General features: G+C 32.7%; 1 protein-coding gene across 2 annotated transcripts in view; it reads left to right on the forward strand.

Moving 5' to 3' along the window:
* The window catches only part of LOC108907225 (adenylate cyclase type 6), a 309,463-nt gene that overhangs the window by 145,551 nt on the left and 146,838 nt on the right, over positions 1-17,074 (forward strand). For both annotated transcript variants that reach the window (XM_018710803.2, XM_018710804.2), the window contains exon 3: positions 16,385-16,489. In XM_018710803.2, coding sequence (XP_018566319.1) covers positions 16,388-16,489 — 102 coding nt within the window. In that variant the 5' untranslated portion in view covers positions 16,385-16,387. The remainder of the gene's footprint in view (positions 1-16,384; positions 16,490-17,074) is intronic.

A 17,074-nucleotide genomic window follows, 5' to 3' on the forward strand; every position in this document is an offset into this window, starting at 1 on the left:
CAAAGTATTTCTAGTAAGAATTCTGGATTATGTTGTGACTTTAAAACAACTACTAACAAAAATTCAGGTGTCTCTACTCTACATCTCCCGGAAGTAAATTTTGCACAGGTTGTAAATGGTACGGATTTCTATCATCCTTATGTAGATCTTTTCAAATTTTCGATTTATTTACCCCAAGTTACCGAGACATTCTTCGTGTACGTAGACGAGGATCGTCGTTAAATGTTCTTAAAATTTTATTTCTGTAACTTTCATTGCGCCGTCGTGATTTTCCAAATATCGTTTTAATCCAAAAAGATGAAAGCGACGAGTGTAAATAATTTTGTTGATGTGCTTACAAATTGCACTTACTTTTAAACATAAACATAAATATTCTTGTAATATTATGGTTAGAAGTATCTGCCACAAGGGGATTGTATTGGTATGAATAACTTGAGAACGGTGAACTCTAGGGAAAAAATTCAAGTTACCTTTTTTACGTATTTTGTACATTAGAATATAAATCCGTTACAATAGCTTGTAAAAAATACAGTGGCGTAGGTTTTTTAATAAAAAAGGGGCGACCCTCTCCAGTTGTACACCACTGGTCGATCCTTTAGAGCTCATATTTTAGGGAATCCGAGGCCTGTCATATATTATCTGTACCAAATTTTATTGAGATCGGTTAATAGATTCCGGAAATATAAACAAAAAATCAAATTTTTTTAACAACTTCAACACCCTGTATCTCTAAAACGAGGCCGTTCCAGACCTATGTTTATAAATAAGGCAAACACCTATTATTTTAAAGAGATCTATCTGCCCTCGAAGTTTCCTGCATAAAATTCGGACCACCCTGTATTAGTGAAAATAAAACAGCTCATTACAAGTACTGTCGTTGTTACTACAAAGTTATTGCTTGTCTCGAAAAAAATATATATAATTGCATTATGATGATAAAATGTAGAACTAAATGAGCACTAACAGAATAAAAGTTATCATTATTTACCATTATTATTGTTGTTATTTATCACAAAACATACCTATAAAACAAAGCCCTTCACTTCATGTCTAATGCTTGCCTCTGTCTTTTATTGCAATCAGAAGGGCAACCGAGCAATAGATTCGTCTCCTCTACTATACTATAGGAATATTTTGAATATTCTTTATTTTATTCTAGATTTTTCTTAAATGAAATCTGAAATTCCCTTTATTGTATAGTTAACATTTAATATGTTTTTGAAATTTCCTTCTTTATAATAAATATCATATATCTGTTGTACATTTCATATTTTTTAGGTGTTGAGTTTAAATTTAAGCGAAATTTACCTACACCTTTTACAACGTTTTTCGTTACGTAAGTCCTTATAAATAAATTATTCTAATTTAAAAAATCCTTTTTTTGCGTGCAGAAAGGTTTTGTACTACGAGGGAAAACATTGAATTTAAGAAAGTGGGTCAAAACCAGGTGAACAATTTCGAAACTTTTGAACATTTTCAGGTGTGCGATTTAATGCTCTGTATACAGTAATTTCGTAAAATTTGCTTGCAAACGTCAATTAAAATTTCGTGCCCTAGGGAGCCGCCGAACATTAACAAATGAACCTGAACAAAGTGGACTCTGACGTTCAAACAGGTCCAAACAGAATAAATATATATCTGCGCATAAATTTGCGAATGATAAGTAATGAAGAACGCAATGGAGCCTAAATGTCAAATACTGCGATATTAAAAAGCAATCTAATTTTTTGCAGGGCGTAGGATTATTTTGTTTACCGAAAAAATTTATATTTATACAAGGCAGTAAACATGCTTATTTCAATTTAAGCACAAATCAAAGTAGCCCAAGGGGCGTATTTTATACCGGCGGGTGTTTATTTTAATTTAATGTTAAATACGACCGAAATTTGGATCACGGTGCCAATCCGATTGAAAATTGTGCCTTGCGGCGTGATCTGTGTTTTCCCTCAGTATTAAAAGAGTTTTACTTTATTTATCCTTTACCACCTGGTAAATTTCCCGCTGCCAGTCCCGTCAATAATAAATGTATTTGATTAGTAATTTAGTGGAGCTGTTCGATTTTGTCAAATTCCCAACTATTATGGGGTGTTTCTTTAGTATTGCGGAACACTTTAAGGGGCGATTTCTTGCTAAAAATTAAGGAGGGGATCTTTCAATCTCTTGCATTTCTTCAATAATGTTCCGCTTTTCAGTAAAGTAAATAAATAAATAAAATAATCATGTTTTTTCCAAGTTCAAAAAACTCTAAATAGTGTAACATTCACTATCTGTTTAGTGTGCATGTCACAATTTATTTTAACTGTAATTCAACAATTAAACAGCTTCTTGAGATCTTAGCATCAAATTCAACTTTGTTATCACTACTAGATAGTTTTGTTTCCACCTGTATACTGCTGTATTGTTGTTACATCACGTAAATCTGTGTCATACCCTACAATTAGTTATAGAACTCCAATGTAATAAATTGTGTGCAACAATTGTTTACTATTTACCTGTTATAAACATGGAGAATATGTTGTATGATTAGTAATAATTCTGAAATTGTGTAATTTTAACTGTACTACCTTTTATTGTTATTATTTTCTTTTAATATCGTTATTTGTAAACCTAACAAAGGAACATAAATATTCAGCAAACTTTATATCTAAAAAATAAGTTATAGCTGCAAAACTTTTGTAACCTTACTAAAATAGAAATTAAAAACACGAACAGTGAGTAATAATGTAATTTCTATCACAGAACCTTCAAAATTACATCCAACATTTTCTCTGCGAGAGATGGGCGCGAGTGTCATTTCATTTCTTTAGAACTAAACTAACATAATTCTCATTGTTTTACCAGTTCACATGAATTACGGATTTTAAATAAAGGATACAAATTTTCGCGGGGATAATACGATATATTTGCTATATATAATAATTATATTGTACATAGTTTACACACAATACATTTTTGCATCTTTACTCGAATTTGACGCGCAATATCTCCGATGTCCGAGGTCTGTCGGTTCGCAGTGTGTACAACTGCTAGTCAATTATTAGCGCTGTTGCCACATCTACATAGTCTTTATGCGTTTATTAAATATAATTTAAAACTACTTAAATATGATATTTTTATGCTGTTAATTTGTCAATGTGTATGCTATGTGCATATGAGTAGATTTCTTTGCTATATAGATAATGTTTATCGCAAATAATTTCAATAGAATTTATTTTTTTCAAATTGGCAGCGGGCTTTAGTCCCATAAGAAAAGCATAGGACCCCCCTGCGCTCCTCACTTCCCTCGGACCCCGATATACCTCCTTAAATAATAGTTATATTATGTTAATCTAGTTTTATTAGTCTTCAATGCATTCCACGAAATTCACGTTTTAATGATCAAGTATCTCTAAAAAATTGTATGCCCTTTCCAAACTTTAATTTAAACCCACGGTACGCGATACATTTTTTGAAATTTTCTTAATTAACAATCCTATCATATGAAAACCATGCGATCGATCGTTACATAATTTTTAAGGTTGACATTATGTTTTACTATTTGTTCACAAATTTTCATCAATATTTATAAATATTTACTTATTTTAAAAATTGCTCCAAATATACATATGACTTTCTACTATTTTTCGCCCATTGTTAATGCAAAATTCAACTTTTTTGATTCGCAGTTGTAACTTTATAGAAAATCGTCAAATCAACAAAAAATAAGTAATGACTTCTTTTTTATTTATACTCTGTTTGGAAATGAAAGAGAGTAATAAAACCCCGAGATAAGAACCGGCCATGGGCGTGCTAATATTTCGTTTCAGGTAATTATCGGGTAACACTAATGCTAACAGTAATGGGTGTACATTAGTATATTTTACTGGATACATCATAGGGCAGGAGCCAGTGTATTGTGACAGATCAATCCAGTCTTAGAGCTGAATATACGAAGACGTGCTAGTGCAGTAGAGTAAAATTCGACTTGTGTTTAGTGACTATTGTGCCAGTGGATATAATATTGTTTGGGTAAAATGTCGAGCTTATCAGATTACGTACCTGCTAAACGCGTGAAAAGATGTGCGCTGTCTCAGAATGAGAAGATTATTATATTAAATGTATTTAATGCATTGAAACACCAAAATCCTACCAACAGTGTTGACGACATCGTGGAAAAGTGTTCCAAAATGACAGGGATTGGAAAATCGACTATCTACAGACTTTTAAAGGAAACAAAAAATGAACAAGATACTGTAAATCCCCCAAAATCATCTACAGGGAGGTCAAAAGTCGTTATAGATGATTTCTTCAAAAATGTCATTCGCAGAAAAGTACACTCATTTTATTTTAAAAAAGAAATACCAACGCTAAACAAAATTTTAAGTGAACTTTCAGAGGACAACGATTTGCCAAAAATCAGTAGAAGCAAATTATGGGCCGTCTTACGAGAGTTGAATTTTTGCTGGGAAAAGCAGAACAGGAAGTCAGTTCTTATCGATAAAGATGAAATTATTTGTTGGCGAAGATCCTACTTAAGATCAATTAGAAAATTCCGTGACGAAGGGAGGAATATTTATTATCTAGACGAAACTTGGGTCAACGAGGGATATACTGTAACAAAAGTATGGCAAGATAAAAATGTAAAAAGTTTTCGACAAGCATTTTTGGATGGACTTTCAACAGGGTTCAAGGCACCTTCAGGTAAAGGGCGAAGATTAATAGTGACACATATAGGTAGTGCCAGTGGTTTTGTAGATGGCGGTTTACTTTTATTTGAATCTAAAAATACAGGTGACTATCACGAAGACATGAACGCAGATGTTTTCGAAGAGTATTTTACACAGATGTTGGATCTTATTCCTCCGGGGTCTGTAATTGTCATGGATAATGCCAGTTACCATTCACGGCAGACCGAGCGGACGCCTACGACTGCTTGGAGGAAAGCCGATATAATTCAATGGTTATCCGGAAAAAACATTTCTTTTGAAACAAATATGGTGAAAAAGGAACTTTTGACACTTGTCAATCTTAATAAAGATCAGAAAAAATATGTTATCGATGAAATGGCAACAAATCGCCAAATAACGGTACTACGGTTACCACCTTATCACTGTGAACTTAACCCAATCGAATTAGTCTGGGCGCAGGTAAAAGGAGATGTAGCGCGAAATAATACGACGTTTAAATTAAGTGACGTGAAAATTTTGTTAAAAAATTCCTTGGAACGAGTAACTGCAGATAACTGGCAAAGATGTATACATCATGTACAAAAAGAAGAGGAGAAAATGTGGGAACTCGATAATTTAATTGACGTTACTGTGGAACCTATCGTTATCAATCTAGGAGACGAAGATAATTCATCAGAATATTCAGAGGATGAATTTTAATATACCTACTTTTTTATTTTCTTTATTGTACATTTATACAACACTACATTTACTCACCATAATTTGAATTTTCAAAATACATATATTTTTGTGTGGAATAAAAGTCTATTCATTAAATTTAAATAAATATTTTGATAATAATATTGAATAATTTTATTTGAATTACTAAAAACCCTCTTAACCCGGTTATGATGCTTAAAGTAGCCTCATGTTTTGAAATGCTGTTTTTAAATTGTTTACTTATAAGAGAAATGGACCGAGAAATTGAAGCGGCATAGACAAAGATGGATTGTCGGGGATTAAATTTTAGCTACCTGCTACAATTTAGTACAGTCCGATCACACAAAGTTTTGTTAAAAGTAGACCTCATCTATAGGGAAAATACATAATATAAAAATATTGAATATAAGCACCAGTACTACATTTATTTACTATTTGCATACATAATGAGCTCTTATTACTCTCTTTCATTTCTAAACAGACTATAGAGCTTACTTTCAATGTTACAGGAAAAAATTAGCCGAAAACCGGGTCGTTTTTCGTTCTTTTTGTACGTTTGTTGTTCCCCTGAATTTAGCAATGGTTTTTTGAAATAGGCAAACTCGGATTCATATTCTACATAATATTTGGGATTTTTCTGTACAACAAAATAGATGACTTCAAATACAAACGCCTCGAATGCTCTATCGCTCGGACTATATGAAGATCGTCGACTTGCCCAAAGTTTTTATTACAATCCCGTAAAGTAACTAAGAATAAAAATTCTTACAACCTGCAACTTTTCCGTTTCGCTAAACGGTATTCAACTCGGAGACAATTTACGGTTTAGCGTCTAGCTTCGCTGCCAAAGAAAACACGTATTTTACTCCTGGTCCAATTATTATTTCGCTTTTAATTAGAGCGCCCTCGAGTGAGTCTAATGATTTTCAACTGGATACTCTAGGAGGAATACATACTTTTGTTGCTGCTTCCAACTGGCTTTAATAAGAATGTATTAATAATGGGGGGTGGAAGGAGGTCGTTATCGTTTTTGCTTTCTCTAACTGCTTTGTATTTTTTATTGCCTCTAAAGGCAGTTAGCGAGATTTAATAGGGAGAGCTTCCACGAACAAATTTAACGGAAAACCGACGTAAATGTGTGTTTAAGGGGGCAAAATGCTGGAAAATCGATGTAATTTCAAAACTAGAAATTTAAAACACCCTTGGAGTTTACAGTAACACTGACGCATTGCTGGAAATTAGAATTTTCAAGTTAGGTATTGCTAGTATCTCGGTTAGTATTTACATTGTCAAAAATTGATGTGACATTTAAAAAGGTTATTGAAAATGAAGTGGAATTTAAATATATTAAAAAATTGTTGAACTTATCTTTTATCATCATATACAGGGTGTGGCGTGTATAATCTATAAAAATTAAACTACAGCTTCCTGGTGATATTTGTAATAGAAAAGTGTTATACGAAAAAGTTCTATCTTCGCGTTTTTTTTTTGTAAATTAAAGTTCATTTATTCAACAAAAATGAAGGCCGACCTGTGTTATTTATTAAAAACTATGGAAATGTTTTTATGGGACCCGAGATGCAACCTTATAATTTAAATCGGTATAATCTAATACTAGTAATACTAAAAGAAGGTTAGGTTACATTGCCAAAAAATGTGTGCAGTCAACTGATATTGTATTTGTAATGAATTCATTATGTACTTAATTATTAAATATTAAGCATCATCCATCCACCCATCAGTGTTAAAAAGCGAAAGATTCCAGATAACAGTTTTTATTTTGTAATTCGACGATAGTGACAGTGTAATTTTTATAAAGTAAAAAATAAGAATAGCGTGCCGATTACATTAAAAACGTGATTCTTATTTCTCATTTTGCTTAATTTTTTAGTTTGTGCACAAATTAGTTCTACAATGAACCGAGAAAACAATACATTTACTATTTCCGAACGTGTCGATATGGTGTTAGTGTATGGTGCAGCCGGAGAAAATTCGCTCGCGCCGACAAGGTTGTACCGGGAACCTTGGCCACAAAATATCGTTAGGAATCTGTAGTTTAATTTTTATAGATTATACACGCCACACCCTGTATACTTTCTAACAGGAGACGGGAAAAATTGCATGCATATATCTCGTACTTGATCCGACGTTTTATATTAAGAGAAATTTTTATCCACGATAAAAAGTGTATATATTCCAGGGAACGTAATAAAGAAAAATCCGAGAATAAGAATTGTATAACGGCAACCTTTTATAATGAGGTCCCGTCGAATAAAAGCGCGAAGGGAATGAATTCGATGGATAAATGAATTGCTTTTTTGTTACATAAAAATACAATAAGAGGGCCCGGTTTTTATTTTAATTAACAAGAACCGGTTAATGCTTATTTGGAGCTGTTTTTGTTTGACTGCCGGAAAATTAGTAGAAAAAATTATTCTGTTTTTTTAGAGAATAAACCAAATTCTAGATGAAGTTAATTTTTAATTCTGTATTTTATTCTGTACTTCTTTATTTTGTTTAGAAAACTGCGCAAAGCTCGAACCTTAAAAAAAATTAAAAAAATGTACGAATTGTTTTCAAACTGGCTGATTCGATTAGCAACTATCGTGTAAAAATCGGATTTCTAAAGGTACGTTTTGTGTCTAAATTTCACGATAAAATCCTTTTTTTGTATCCTCTGTTTCCACAGCACGATAACACAGTTTGCTGTTTAAAATTCAACCCAGAAAAGTTTTTCCTCCGTGTCGTGGTTTAGTAGAAACGGTGAATTAATCCGGTTCGGTCTAATTTCTGTAGAGGCAATTTTTTATTGTACTCATTTAAGCATGAGGATTATCGATTATATAACTTTAGCGCTGTCTGTGACAGCGACTTGTCAAAGCGAGCGGACTTTTAAAGATGGGTCTAGTTTTCTTTTTAACAAAAAGTTGTTGACGTCTGTTTCAGTAAAATCAGTCTGTTAGTCTGTAGTGTTAAAAATAAAATGGTATAAACTATACAGTAATATGCATTCTTCCCAAGATAATAGAAAGCTGTATTGATAAATTTAGAAAGAATATATCACTTAGAAACATGAATACATATTTATTTATTCGAACAATTATAAATTATTTATTTAGAAGTTACTTATGTGAATTCCCTGAGAAGTAATTGCGGAGGTATTCAGTTTAACTACAATCCTATCGTTGACGTCACCTGATGACGCTGATGTTAAGGTAGAAGGGTTCTCTAAAGCAATTGCAGCATTAGAAGGGGTTGTAGAATCCTCGTTGTATCCCTCAGTAACGGCTAATGATTTCCATCCACCATGTCGTTTTATTGTAATTAAATTAGCTCCCGAATCTGCTAACAAAGATGCCGAAGATCTTCGAAAACAATGGCCAGTAAACTGCTTCGGATCTGGCAACGTCAGAAATTCGGCAGTATTAGTAGGAAACTTTTCAAAAGGTTGAACAGTAAATTTGTCTTTAGCGTAATTTAGAAAAAAATGACGGCTGGCCTTAATGCAGTATATTAATAGTAATAATTCATGTAGCGCCCAACTATACAAAATCTAGAACGATCGTTGGTTTTTGTTTCCAAAATATGAATCAATAATAGTTTTCAGATTTTTCAATATCATCCAATGCTAATTTGCAAAGCTCTTCACGACGACATACTCCAAGTAAACCAAAAATTGATGCAACTTTTATTACTAGATATATGGTGTTTGGAGTTTCATTCAAAAATGTATTAATTTGTTCGCTAGTAAATATTTTCGATTTATTGGCCGATATCCTACACTTTTTCATTTTAAAAACGATATTAGCTTATAATACTTGCTTATATCCATCAGAGCTGGGAGTATCTTAAAAAAATTGATCATTAAAAGGTCATCTCAAGGTTATTTGAGGGGTTTTTGAGACAAAAATGCTAAGTACCATCCGAAAAATCTGAAAAAATGTATACGTATGTTTTCGAAGACCCTGAATCTGAATCTGAGGTCAGTCGACCTCATTTCAAGGTCATTTGAAGGTCAAATGTTCAAAAAACCTTCCAAAGATCTGAAAAAATTCATGGACTTGTTTTTGAGGTCGCTGAATCCGAATCCGGTGTTTATTTTTACTTTGCATGCATCCTCGAGGTCATTCAAAGTCATCTCAAGGTCATTTGAGGTTTTTTTAGGTGGATTCTACAGTAATTTTCCAAAGAATTTTTTCTGGTATAAATCTCATTAATGCATAACATGGTAACAATCTCAATCTGCAAAATGCACAATTGTGCCACATAACTAGAATACCTGCCTTGAGATGAACTTGAATGACCTCGAAGATGCATGCAAAGTAAAAATAAACACCGGATTCGGATTCAGCGACCTCAAAAATATGTCCGTGATTATTTCAGATTTTTGGAAGGTTTTTTGACCGTCTGACCTTCAAATGATCTTAAACTTGACGTGATGGAGTCTAACCGACCTGCTCATAGTAATCAGCGACCCCAAAAAACCTAGAATACCTTGGCTTTATCGTACAAACAATATTAATAAATTGATGTCGCACACAGAGATGAGTCCCCTTATATTTGTTTTTGGTCGTTTGTTCCAATTTCACTGTGCGACTTTTCGTTTCAATATAAATACTAATAAATAGTTAATTGTTTAATACAATTTTCTTCATTTTCAAGTTATATTTGTTTTATTTCAGTACCTAAAAAATTTTAACATTTTCATTCAAACGACAATGGAGTTCTAATATTAAAATATCTATTTTTTATTCAACGACTTTTTTGTACCACGTTGTTTTGCATTCAAAACTGTATGTCAAATCTACCCCTTTTTTATCTTCAATGAGCAAGACGATGAGTGGAAGGGTATCATCCCGTACAAATTAAAAAAAAACGTTATAAAAAACGCCGAGCAATCTGCGGGCCCGGTCCCCTCGTGTTTCATTACGTGTGGCATTTCTTGTCCACGTAGACATCTCAAGAGTTTGTTATGTTTACTCTGGTACCTTAATTTAACTTTAAATAAACTCCTCGCAGTGGATGGCTGCCGAATAACTTTTGAATTCAATTAAACATGAAATGAACGTGCCGTAAGTAAAATGTTTGGGTAATAGAATTTCAGAGGAGTTCTCTCTTTTCTTCATAACGAGTTTCTTCCAGCTGGCAAGCGAAAAAGCAAAGGTAGGCATTACTATTGATTTTCATAAAGGGGACGGAAAAGTAAATGGGGGACCCTCACTGTGGAATTTGTCCCGAATTAAGGTCCTCAAATCGTGTTGATTAAATTTATCGAGATGGTAAACAGTAATTAGAAGGTATTTGCTATACCGGGAACCGGGAGGCACCTTAAGTCCTTTTTTTTATCAAGGAATAAATGCAGGCATTTTTCTTTCGCTCGCACAAAGCACAATGTTGTATGTAATTTTTTACGTTTATTTGGGAGTTTCGCCACATAAAAATTGATTATAGAATCCCTAGTCAACAAGATCAGTCAGTTCATGAAAGTATATCTTGTAAAATATCCAAATAAACACAGAAAATACTAAAATTATAGTGGTGTAAGCTTAACAGTTTTCAAAATACATACAGCGAGTATTAATATTGGGGAGTTTCATCACAACGTGACAACAGCGCTTAACCTGATGATGCACACCACGTGAACCCACAGCACTTGTCCTACGGAAAAATTGTAAACAGCTATTATTGTGAAACATTTAGTAAATTTAAAATGTATCCATTTTGTAGTACGAAGATAGTGTTGTGCTTAAATTTTAGCTCAAATTTTAGTAATTATGAATCGCTTAAAACGGGAACTTAACTTTTAATCAAATTACGCGTTAATAAAAACAAAATATGTAATTAATGTACCCAAAGATTCACGTCATCCAAATAATCGTACATATTAAAAATAATTTAGGTACTTAACAAAAAGCAACATTCTATAATTTTTAAACGCACAAGTACAAAACAAACTACAACATATGCACAAAATGTCCACCACCATTTTCGATGCACGCACGACACCTTCGTACCCAATTTTCGCGCACTCGCTTGAAAACACCTCAAGAAAAGGAAATAGTGGTACGCAAAAAACACTCAAACACGGTCCAATTCCAGATACCAACTGAATTGCGTAGTGCCGGACAGCTTAATACCTCGTGTTATCCGCCGTGCCTTTGTCACATTGCTCGATACAACAAAACACTCCGACATGGTCGAATTCAGATACCGCTTATTATTTTTTAGAATTAAGCATAAAGAAGTTCAAAAAAGTGATAAACATTGTATTTTATGGTATTCTATGCACGCAGTTACGTCAATATTCCTTAAATAATCGAATTTTTATACATCAAGTAAAAAATCAATTGAAAATTAAATTACACTATATCAGTAGTTTGCCTGTAGAAATGGAACAGCAGTTTGTTCATCTCAGAATTTCCACCACTTTAAATGTTTTTCCTTCAACGCGAGGCACTTTAAAATAAAAAATCAATTAAAAATAAAAAAAATTCTAAACGTTGTAGGGTAACTAAAGGGTTCAAAGTGAAAGCAAATGTTATTTAATATAGCACTGTTCTAAATTGCTAGGAAAATTCGTCTATGTGTCCGATACCCTCAGCAGTCCAGTCCACAACCAAAAAAAAAAAAAAAAGAATTCGCCAGATCAAATAATAAGACGAGAAATATCACGCCGAGAATCGTCCGTTTTATCGACAATTCATGCCAAACCTGCCCCCGACGCAACGAGAGCCAAGAATAGACAAATTTTCGACACTTCCGAAAAATCGACGAAAAATATTGTCTTCAAATTCAACCTTCGACATGACCTTCGGGTACATATTAACATACAGGCGTACCAGCCAGGAACCCCACCGCCGAGTGAACACGCATTCTGGTCGTTTGAAGTTACTTAACCAGGACGTGGGTGGCTGGCCAGAGCTAGCGGAACCGAGTAAGATCCGCGTTCTGGTGCCCAACGTTTAACCACAACCGAGGACCGACAACCAACCTATTTGATATCGCGGCACTAGGGTAAAAAGCCTCAGTTAGTCAAAACTAATACGGACAATGGCAATTCTATACCGTTTCTCAAATCTACAAAGGAAAGCCAGAGACGGCGGTGTCCCAAAACAAACACTTTAATTAAACAAGTTTCTACGGTGCAACGCCTGAACAAATACCATACAACGGCTACAATGTACGACGATGGTATCCCACCGATGATAATGCCTCGATATGGATTTAAAATAATAACAGCTATTTACACGGAACGCAAACAAGCCATATTCTGTGTACTCAAGGCTTGGGAGGGGAAATAAAATAATAGTTGGTTGTACCATGTGCGCTCCCGGGGTTTTTCGGAACAATACCGGGCCAAATGAAATCCGGGTTATACTAACAAACCATATTAGCGATCAAATTAACCAAATAATCAGTGCCTGTTGGGATATATTTAATGTTGTGGAATATTACGTAATTTCGAAACAGGGAACGATATTTAACATTAAATTTTGATGTGTTTATACACTATAGGCACAGAAATTAGGGGATATTAAATAAAATCCCAAAAATTTTGAGTGATTTTTCAGAGCTGTAACTTGGAAGAAAATGGTCGTAGAGAGAATAAAAAAAAGGAAATTGAAGCGTAAAATTTTTAGTTTAGGGATCTGGAGTTTAAAAATTTTTAGCGTCAGCAGTTTCTGAGTAATCATAAGAAAATCAACGAAAAAATTGTAAATATTTGCTTTTCTTTAAAAAGGCCTATAGCCTATTAAATTTTTTTTTTGGTAATTTCACCATAAAGCTCTTAAATAATTTAATTCTCTTCAATTTGAGCTGTTCCGAAGCCTTGTACGATTATTTGTCTCTGTTATCGTCGATCAAAGCAAAAAAATCATTTGTGACTTTGGCAATCAATTATTCGGGAAATAATGGTCGTACAGAAAATCCAAGCAGGGTTTTGAAAACTTAAACTCTAAGTCGTAATTATTGGTTTAGAAAAAAAAATCGAATTGAAAATGTTGGTTGGAAAAAAGGTAAAAAATTGCATAATTAGGGATACATATTTGAATAACTTGGTATAACTTTGCAAATACTGAATAAACTAAGGATATTGGCTGTAACTTTTCAACCTCAAAAAACCCTGATAATTTTAAATCGCTGCGATTTTTGTTTCTTAATGTTCGCAATGTTTATATTTATCGTTTTTGCTGGAAATCAATGTAATAAGTAAGATTTCACTTTTTATTTATTTTTTTAAGTTAAAAATGATTTTTTAGCAATAATCCATATTTTCTTCATCAAAAAACGTTCAGACCGCTCAGAATCAGTGATCATCAGAAACAGAGGCGACAATACGCGATATTAAATTGTGATCTGTAACCTCGAATCAACCAATTTTTTTTAACGTTTGTGAGGCTTGTTAAGAAAAACTTGAAAAAAAATATTTTTTAAGAAAAACATTTTTTTTTTGTTTCTTTTAGAATAATGAACGTTCAGACCGCTTAGAATCAGTGACCAGGAACCTCAAATCAACCAATTTTTTTTTGAAAAACGTGTTTTGTGACGTATTTGAAAGAAAAATTTGAAAAAAATTATTTTTGAAGAAAAAATTTGTTTTTTTCATTCTTTTTAGAATAATGAACGTTTTTTGATGAAGAAAATATGGATTATTGCTAAAAAAACATTTTTAACTTAAAAAAAATAATAAAAAGTGAAAAATTAGTTTTCCAGCAAAACCGAAAAAACATTCCGGACACTAAGAAACAAAATTCGCAGCGATTTAAAATTATCAGGTTTTCTTTGAGGTTACAGTCAGTATCCTTAGTTCATTCATTATTTGCAGTTATACCAAGTTATTCAAATATCTCTAATTGCAATTTTTTACCTTTTTTCCAAAAAAACATTTTCAGTTCGAAAAATATTTTTTCAAAAACCAACAATTACGACTTATAGAGAATACTTTGCTGTTTTCAAAACCCTGCTTGGATTTTCTATACAACCATTATTTCCCGAGTAATTGATTGCCACAGTCAAAAATGATTGACAAATCATCATATAAGGCTCCGGAAGCGTTCAAAATTAAGATAATTAAATTATCTAAAAGAGCTTTACGGTGAAATTACCAAAAAAAATTTTTCAAATCCATAGACCTTTTTAATGAAAGACAAAAATTTGCAATTTTTTTTTCGATGATTTTCTTATGATTACTTACTCAAAAACTGCTGACGCTAAAAAATTTTAAATTCCAGACCCGGAAACTAGAAACCTCAAGCTTCAATTTCCTTTTTTTTTTATTTTCTCTACGACCATTTCCCTCCACGTTACAGTTCTTTGAAAATCACCCAAAATTTTAGGATTTTTTAATATTTCTTAATTTCTGTGCCTAGTGTATGTACATACCTAATTTAATATTGTGATGTGATCCTTACTTTCTAAAAAGTTCCAAGAAAGATATTCAGTTCTTCATGGTATAACCTTTCAAGTCAGTGCTATTCCTAATTACTACTCGTATTATTGCAAATTTAAGTTTAAAAAAATTATATGATAAACTGATTTAATTAATAAATTAAATAAATTTAGAAATTAATCTAATCATTTCATTATGTATAAAAAAATTTTACTTACCCTAGTGATCGATTATTTAAAGAAAGTGGATTGATGGCTGTAAGACAGTTATTTTGTTTGAATATTTTGTTAAAGACTTACCAAAAAAAATATTTCATACCGGACCAAGTAAGTCATACCCTAGTACGAGAAATAGAGACAATTATTTGAATCCGAGGTCTATAAAAACAGTAGGACAACGAAATTTGAATTATCTTTTTTCCAGACTATAATATGTTGCCAAATTCTGTAAAAACCATAAATGTATATAATTGATTTAAGAGTAGAGTAAAGATATGGAGTCAAGAAACAGACAGATGCATTTTTCACAATATTGTCAGCAATAAAAATGAAGTTTAGTTTTTACCTTGAAGCTCTTTTAAAATAATGATGTGTAGATAATTCATTATTATTTAATGTTGGGCGTTGGGTATTAAAAATATATGTCTATATGTATTGTCTGGTACTATTGTAAGTTTTGAGATTAAATGTGCATAGTATATAACATAACAATTTTAAATCGTATTACTAGTCACACACAAGCGGTAGTTTATTTACTTATATTTTAATTGTTTATTGTTATTTATTATCAATTTTAGTAATCTCTAGCATTATTTGTATTATGTGGTTTTGTAAATAAACTTAATAATAATTATTATTATTATTATTATTATTATTATTATTATTATTATTATTATTATTATTATTATTATTATTATTATTATTTTTTCATTGATTGAAATATGAAGTACCTTTGGAATCCAACTGTCCCAGTTCTTTTACTTAATTTGATTAACATTAACAATAAGAATATTCTACAATGATGTATCTGATACTACTTTTTTACATTCGACGTTATATAAATCCCATTTTTATTAGTTCCCGATCCTATCTCCCTGATCTTCCAGACCGAACACTAAAAGACGCACCAAACACAGATCAATATTTTGATGTATAGGCTCTTAAATTTTGATGATCTCTTTGCTGATGTTTAGCAAGGATTAAGGAGAAATATTTACGGTCCGCCTCCAAACAGAATTAAGATCAAGAGTAAAAGAAAAATACGTACTATGCATATATCGGGTGTCCCAAGATCCAGATCATTTAAATGAGAAGCTCCTTTTATATTTCTTTGGTTAAATAACTTAACCCGTATTAAATGCTGATCGAAACTGAAGAACCTTCATCTAAAAGCTATCTAAAACTTAATTGAACACGTGCCTCTTTACGGAATACGTAATCTGAAAAACAGAAGATAATCCCTAGCCCTGACAGATCTGTGACAGGCTACTCCGCTTCCCATTTACGCGGCTATAAGTGTGGTACGCGTCGACAGGCCGCCACAGGGATAATCCGCGCCCCAGAAGCTTATAAATAATGTAACGTGGGCTTTCTGCAACTATACTAATGGTGTTGCCTTTCTCTTTTAGGGCATGCAGTCCACACCGATGTTGAGGTCTTTAAGTTCGGAATCTTCACATAAAAGGGAATGGAAACAGCGTCTCAGTCTCCGGGATAATCGCAGGAGAGATCCGGTAAGTGGTACGACCCTCACCTCACATACTTGATATACAGGGTGATTCGAATCGGTGGGAATTAACAGGAACGAAAATTAAAATCGATTAGAATTAGTGTGTGAATTATCGATATATGAGAAGACTGTCCTTCACTTTTTCGTTCGATTTTTTAAATTTATCGCGCTTTCTCTGACACACATTATAATAGTCTGTTTGATTATAAAGGCCCCGAGCTATAACTCGTTATCAATTTTTGGATAGTATTTTCATTATACTGACGTACAACTTTTTTTTTGTCACCTTGTAGATGAGTGATGACACTTGTAACAAAATCCAGATCCGTGTATTTGTATTTAGAAGGTGTTCTGAAGAGCTTTTGTCGCGAAAACTAATAAATTTACAAACCGATAATTAGAAGAATCCCAAAACACTTCGGATTAAGTAACTTCTTGAAAACGTATCACCCTATGACAGTCATCTGTTGCGTCCGGAAGGCGCCAGCCTATGCTGGGACAGAACAAAGAAACCCATATTTTTAATAACGCGCGAAAACACGAGAAAGGCGTAGAGGCTCCAAATTAGAATTAAATCAAATTGTTAAAT

Source organism: Anoplophora glabripennis, unplaced genomic scaffold, assembly GCF_000390285.2.
Source record: "Anoplophora glabripennis isolate ALB-LARVAE unplaced genomic scaffold, Agla_2.0 scaffold249, whole genome shotgun sequence".
Classification (NCBI taxonomy): domain Eukaryota; kingdom Metazoa; phylum Arthropoda; class Insecta; order Coleoptera; family Cerambycidae; genus Anoplophora; species Anoplophora glabripennis.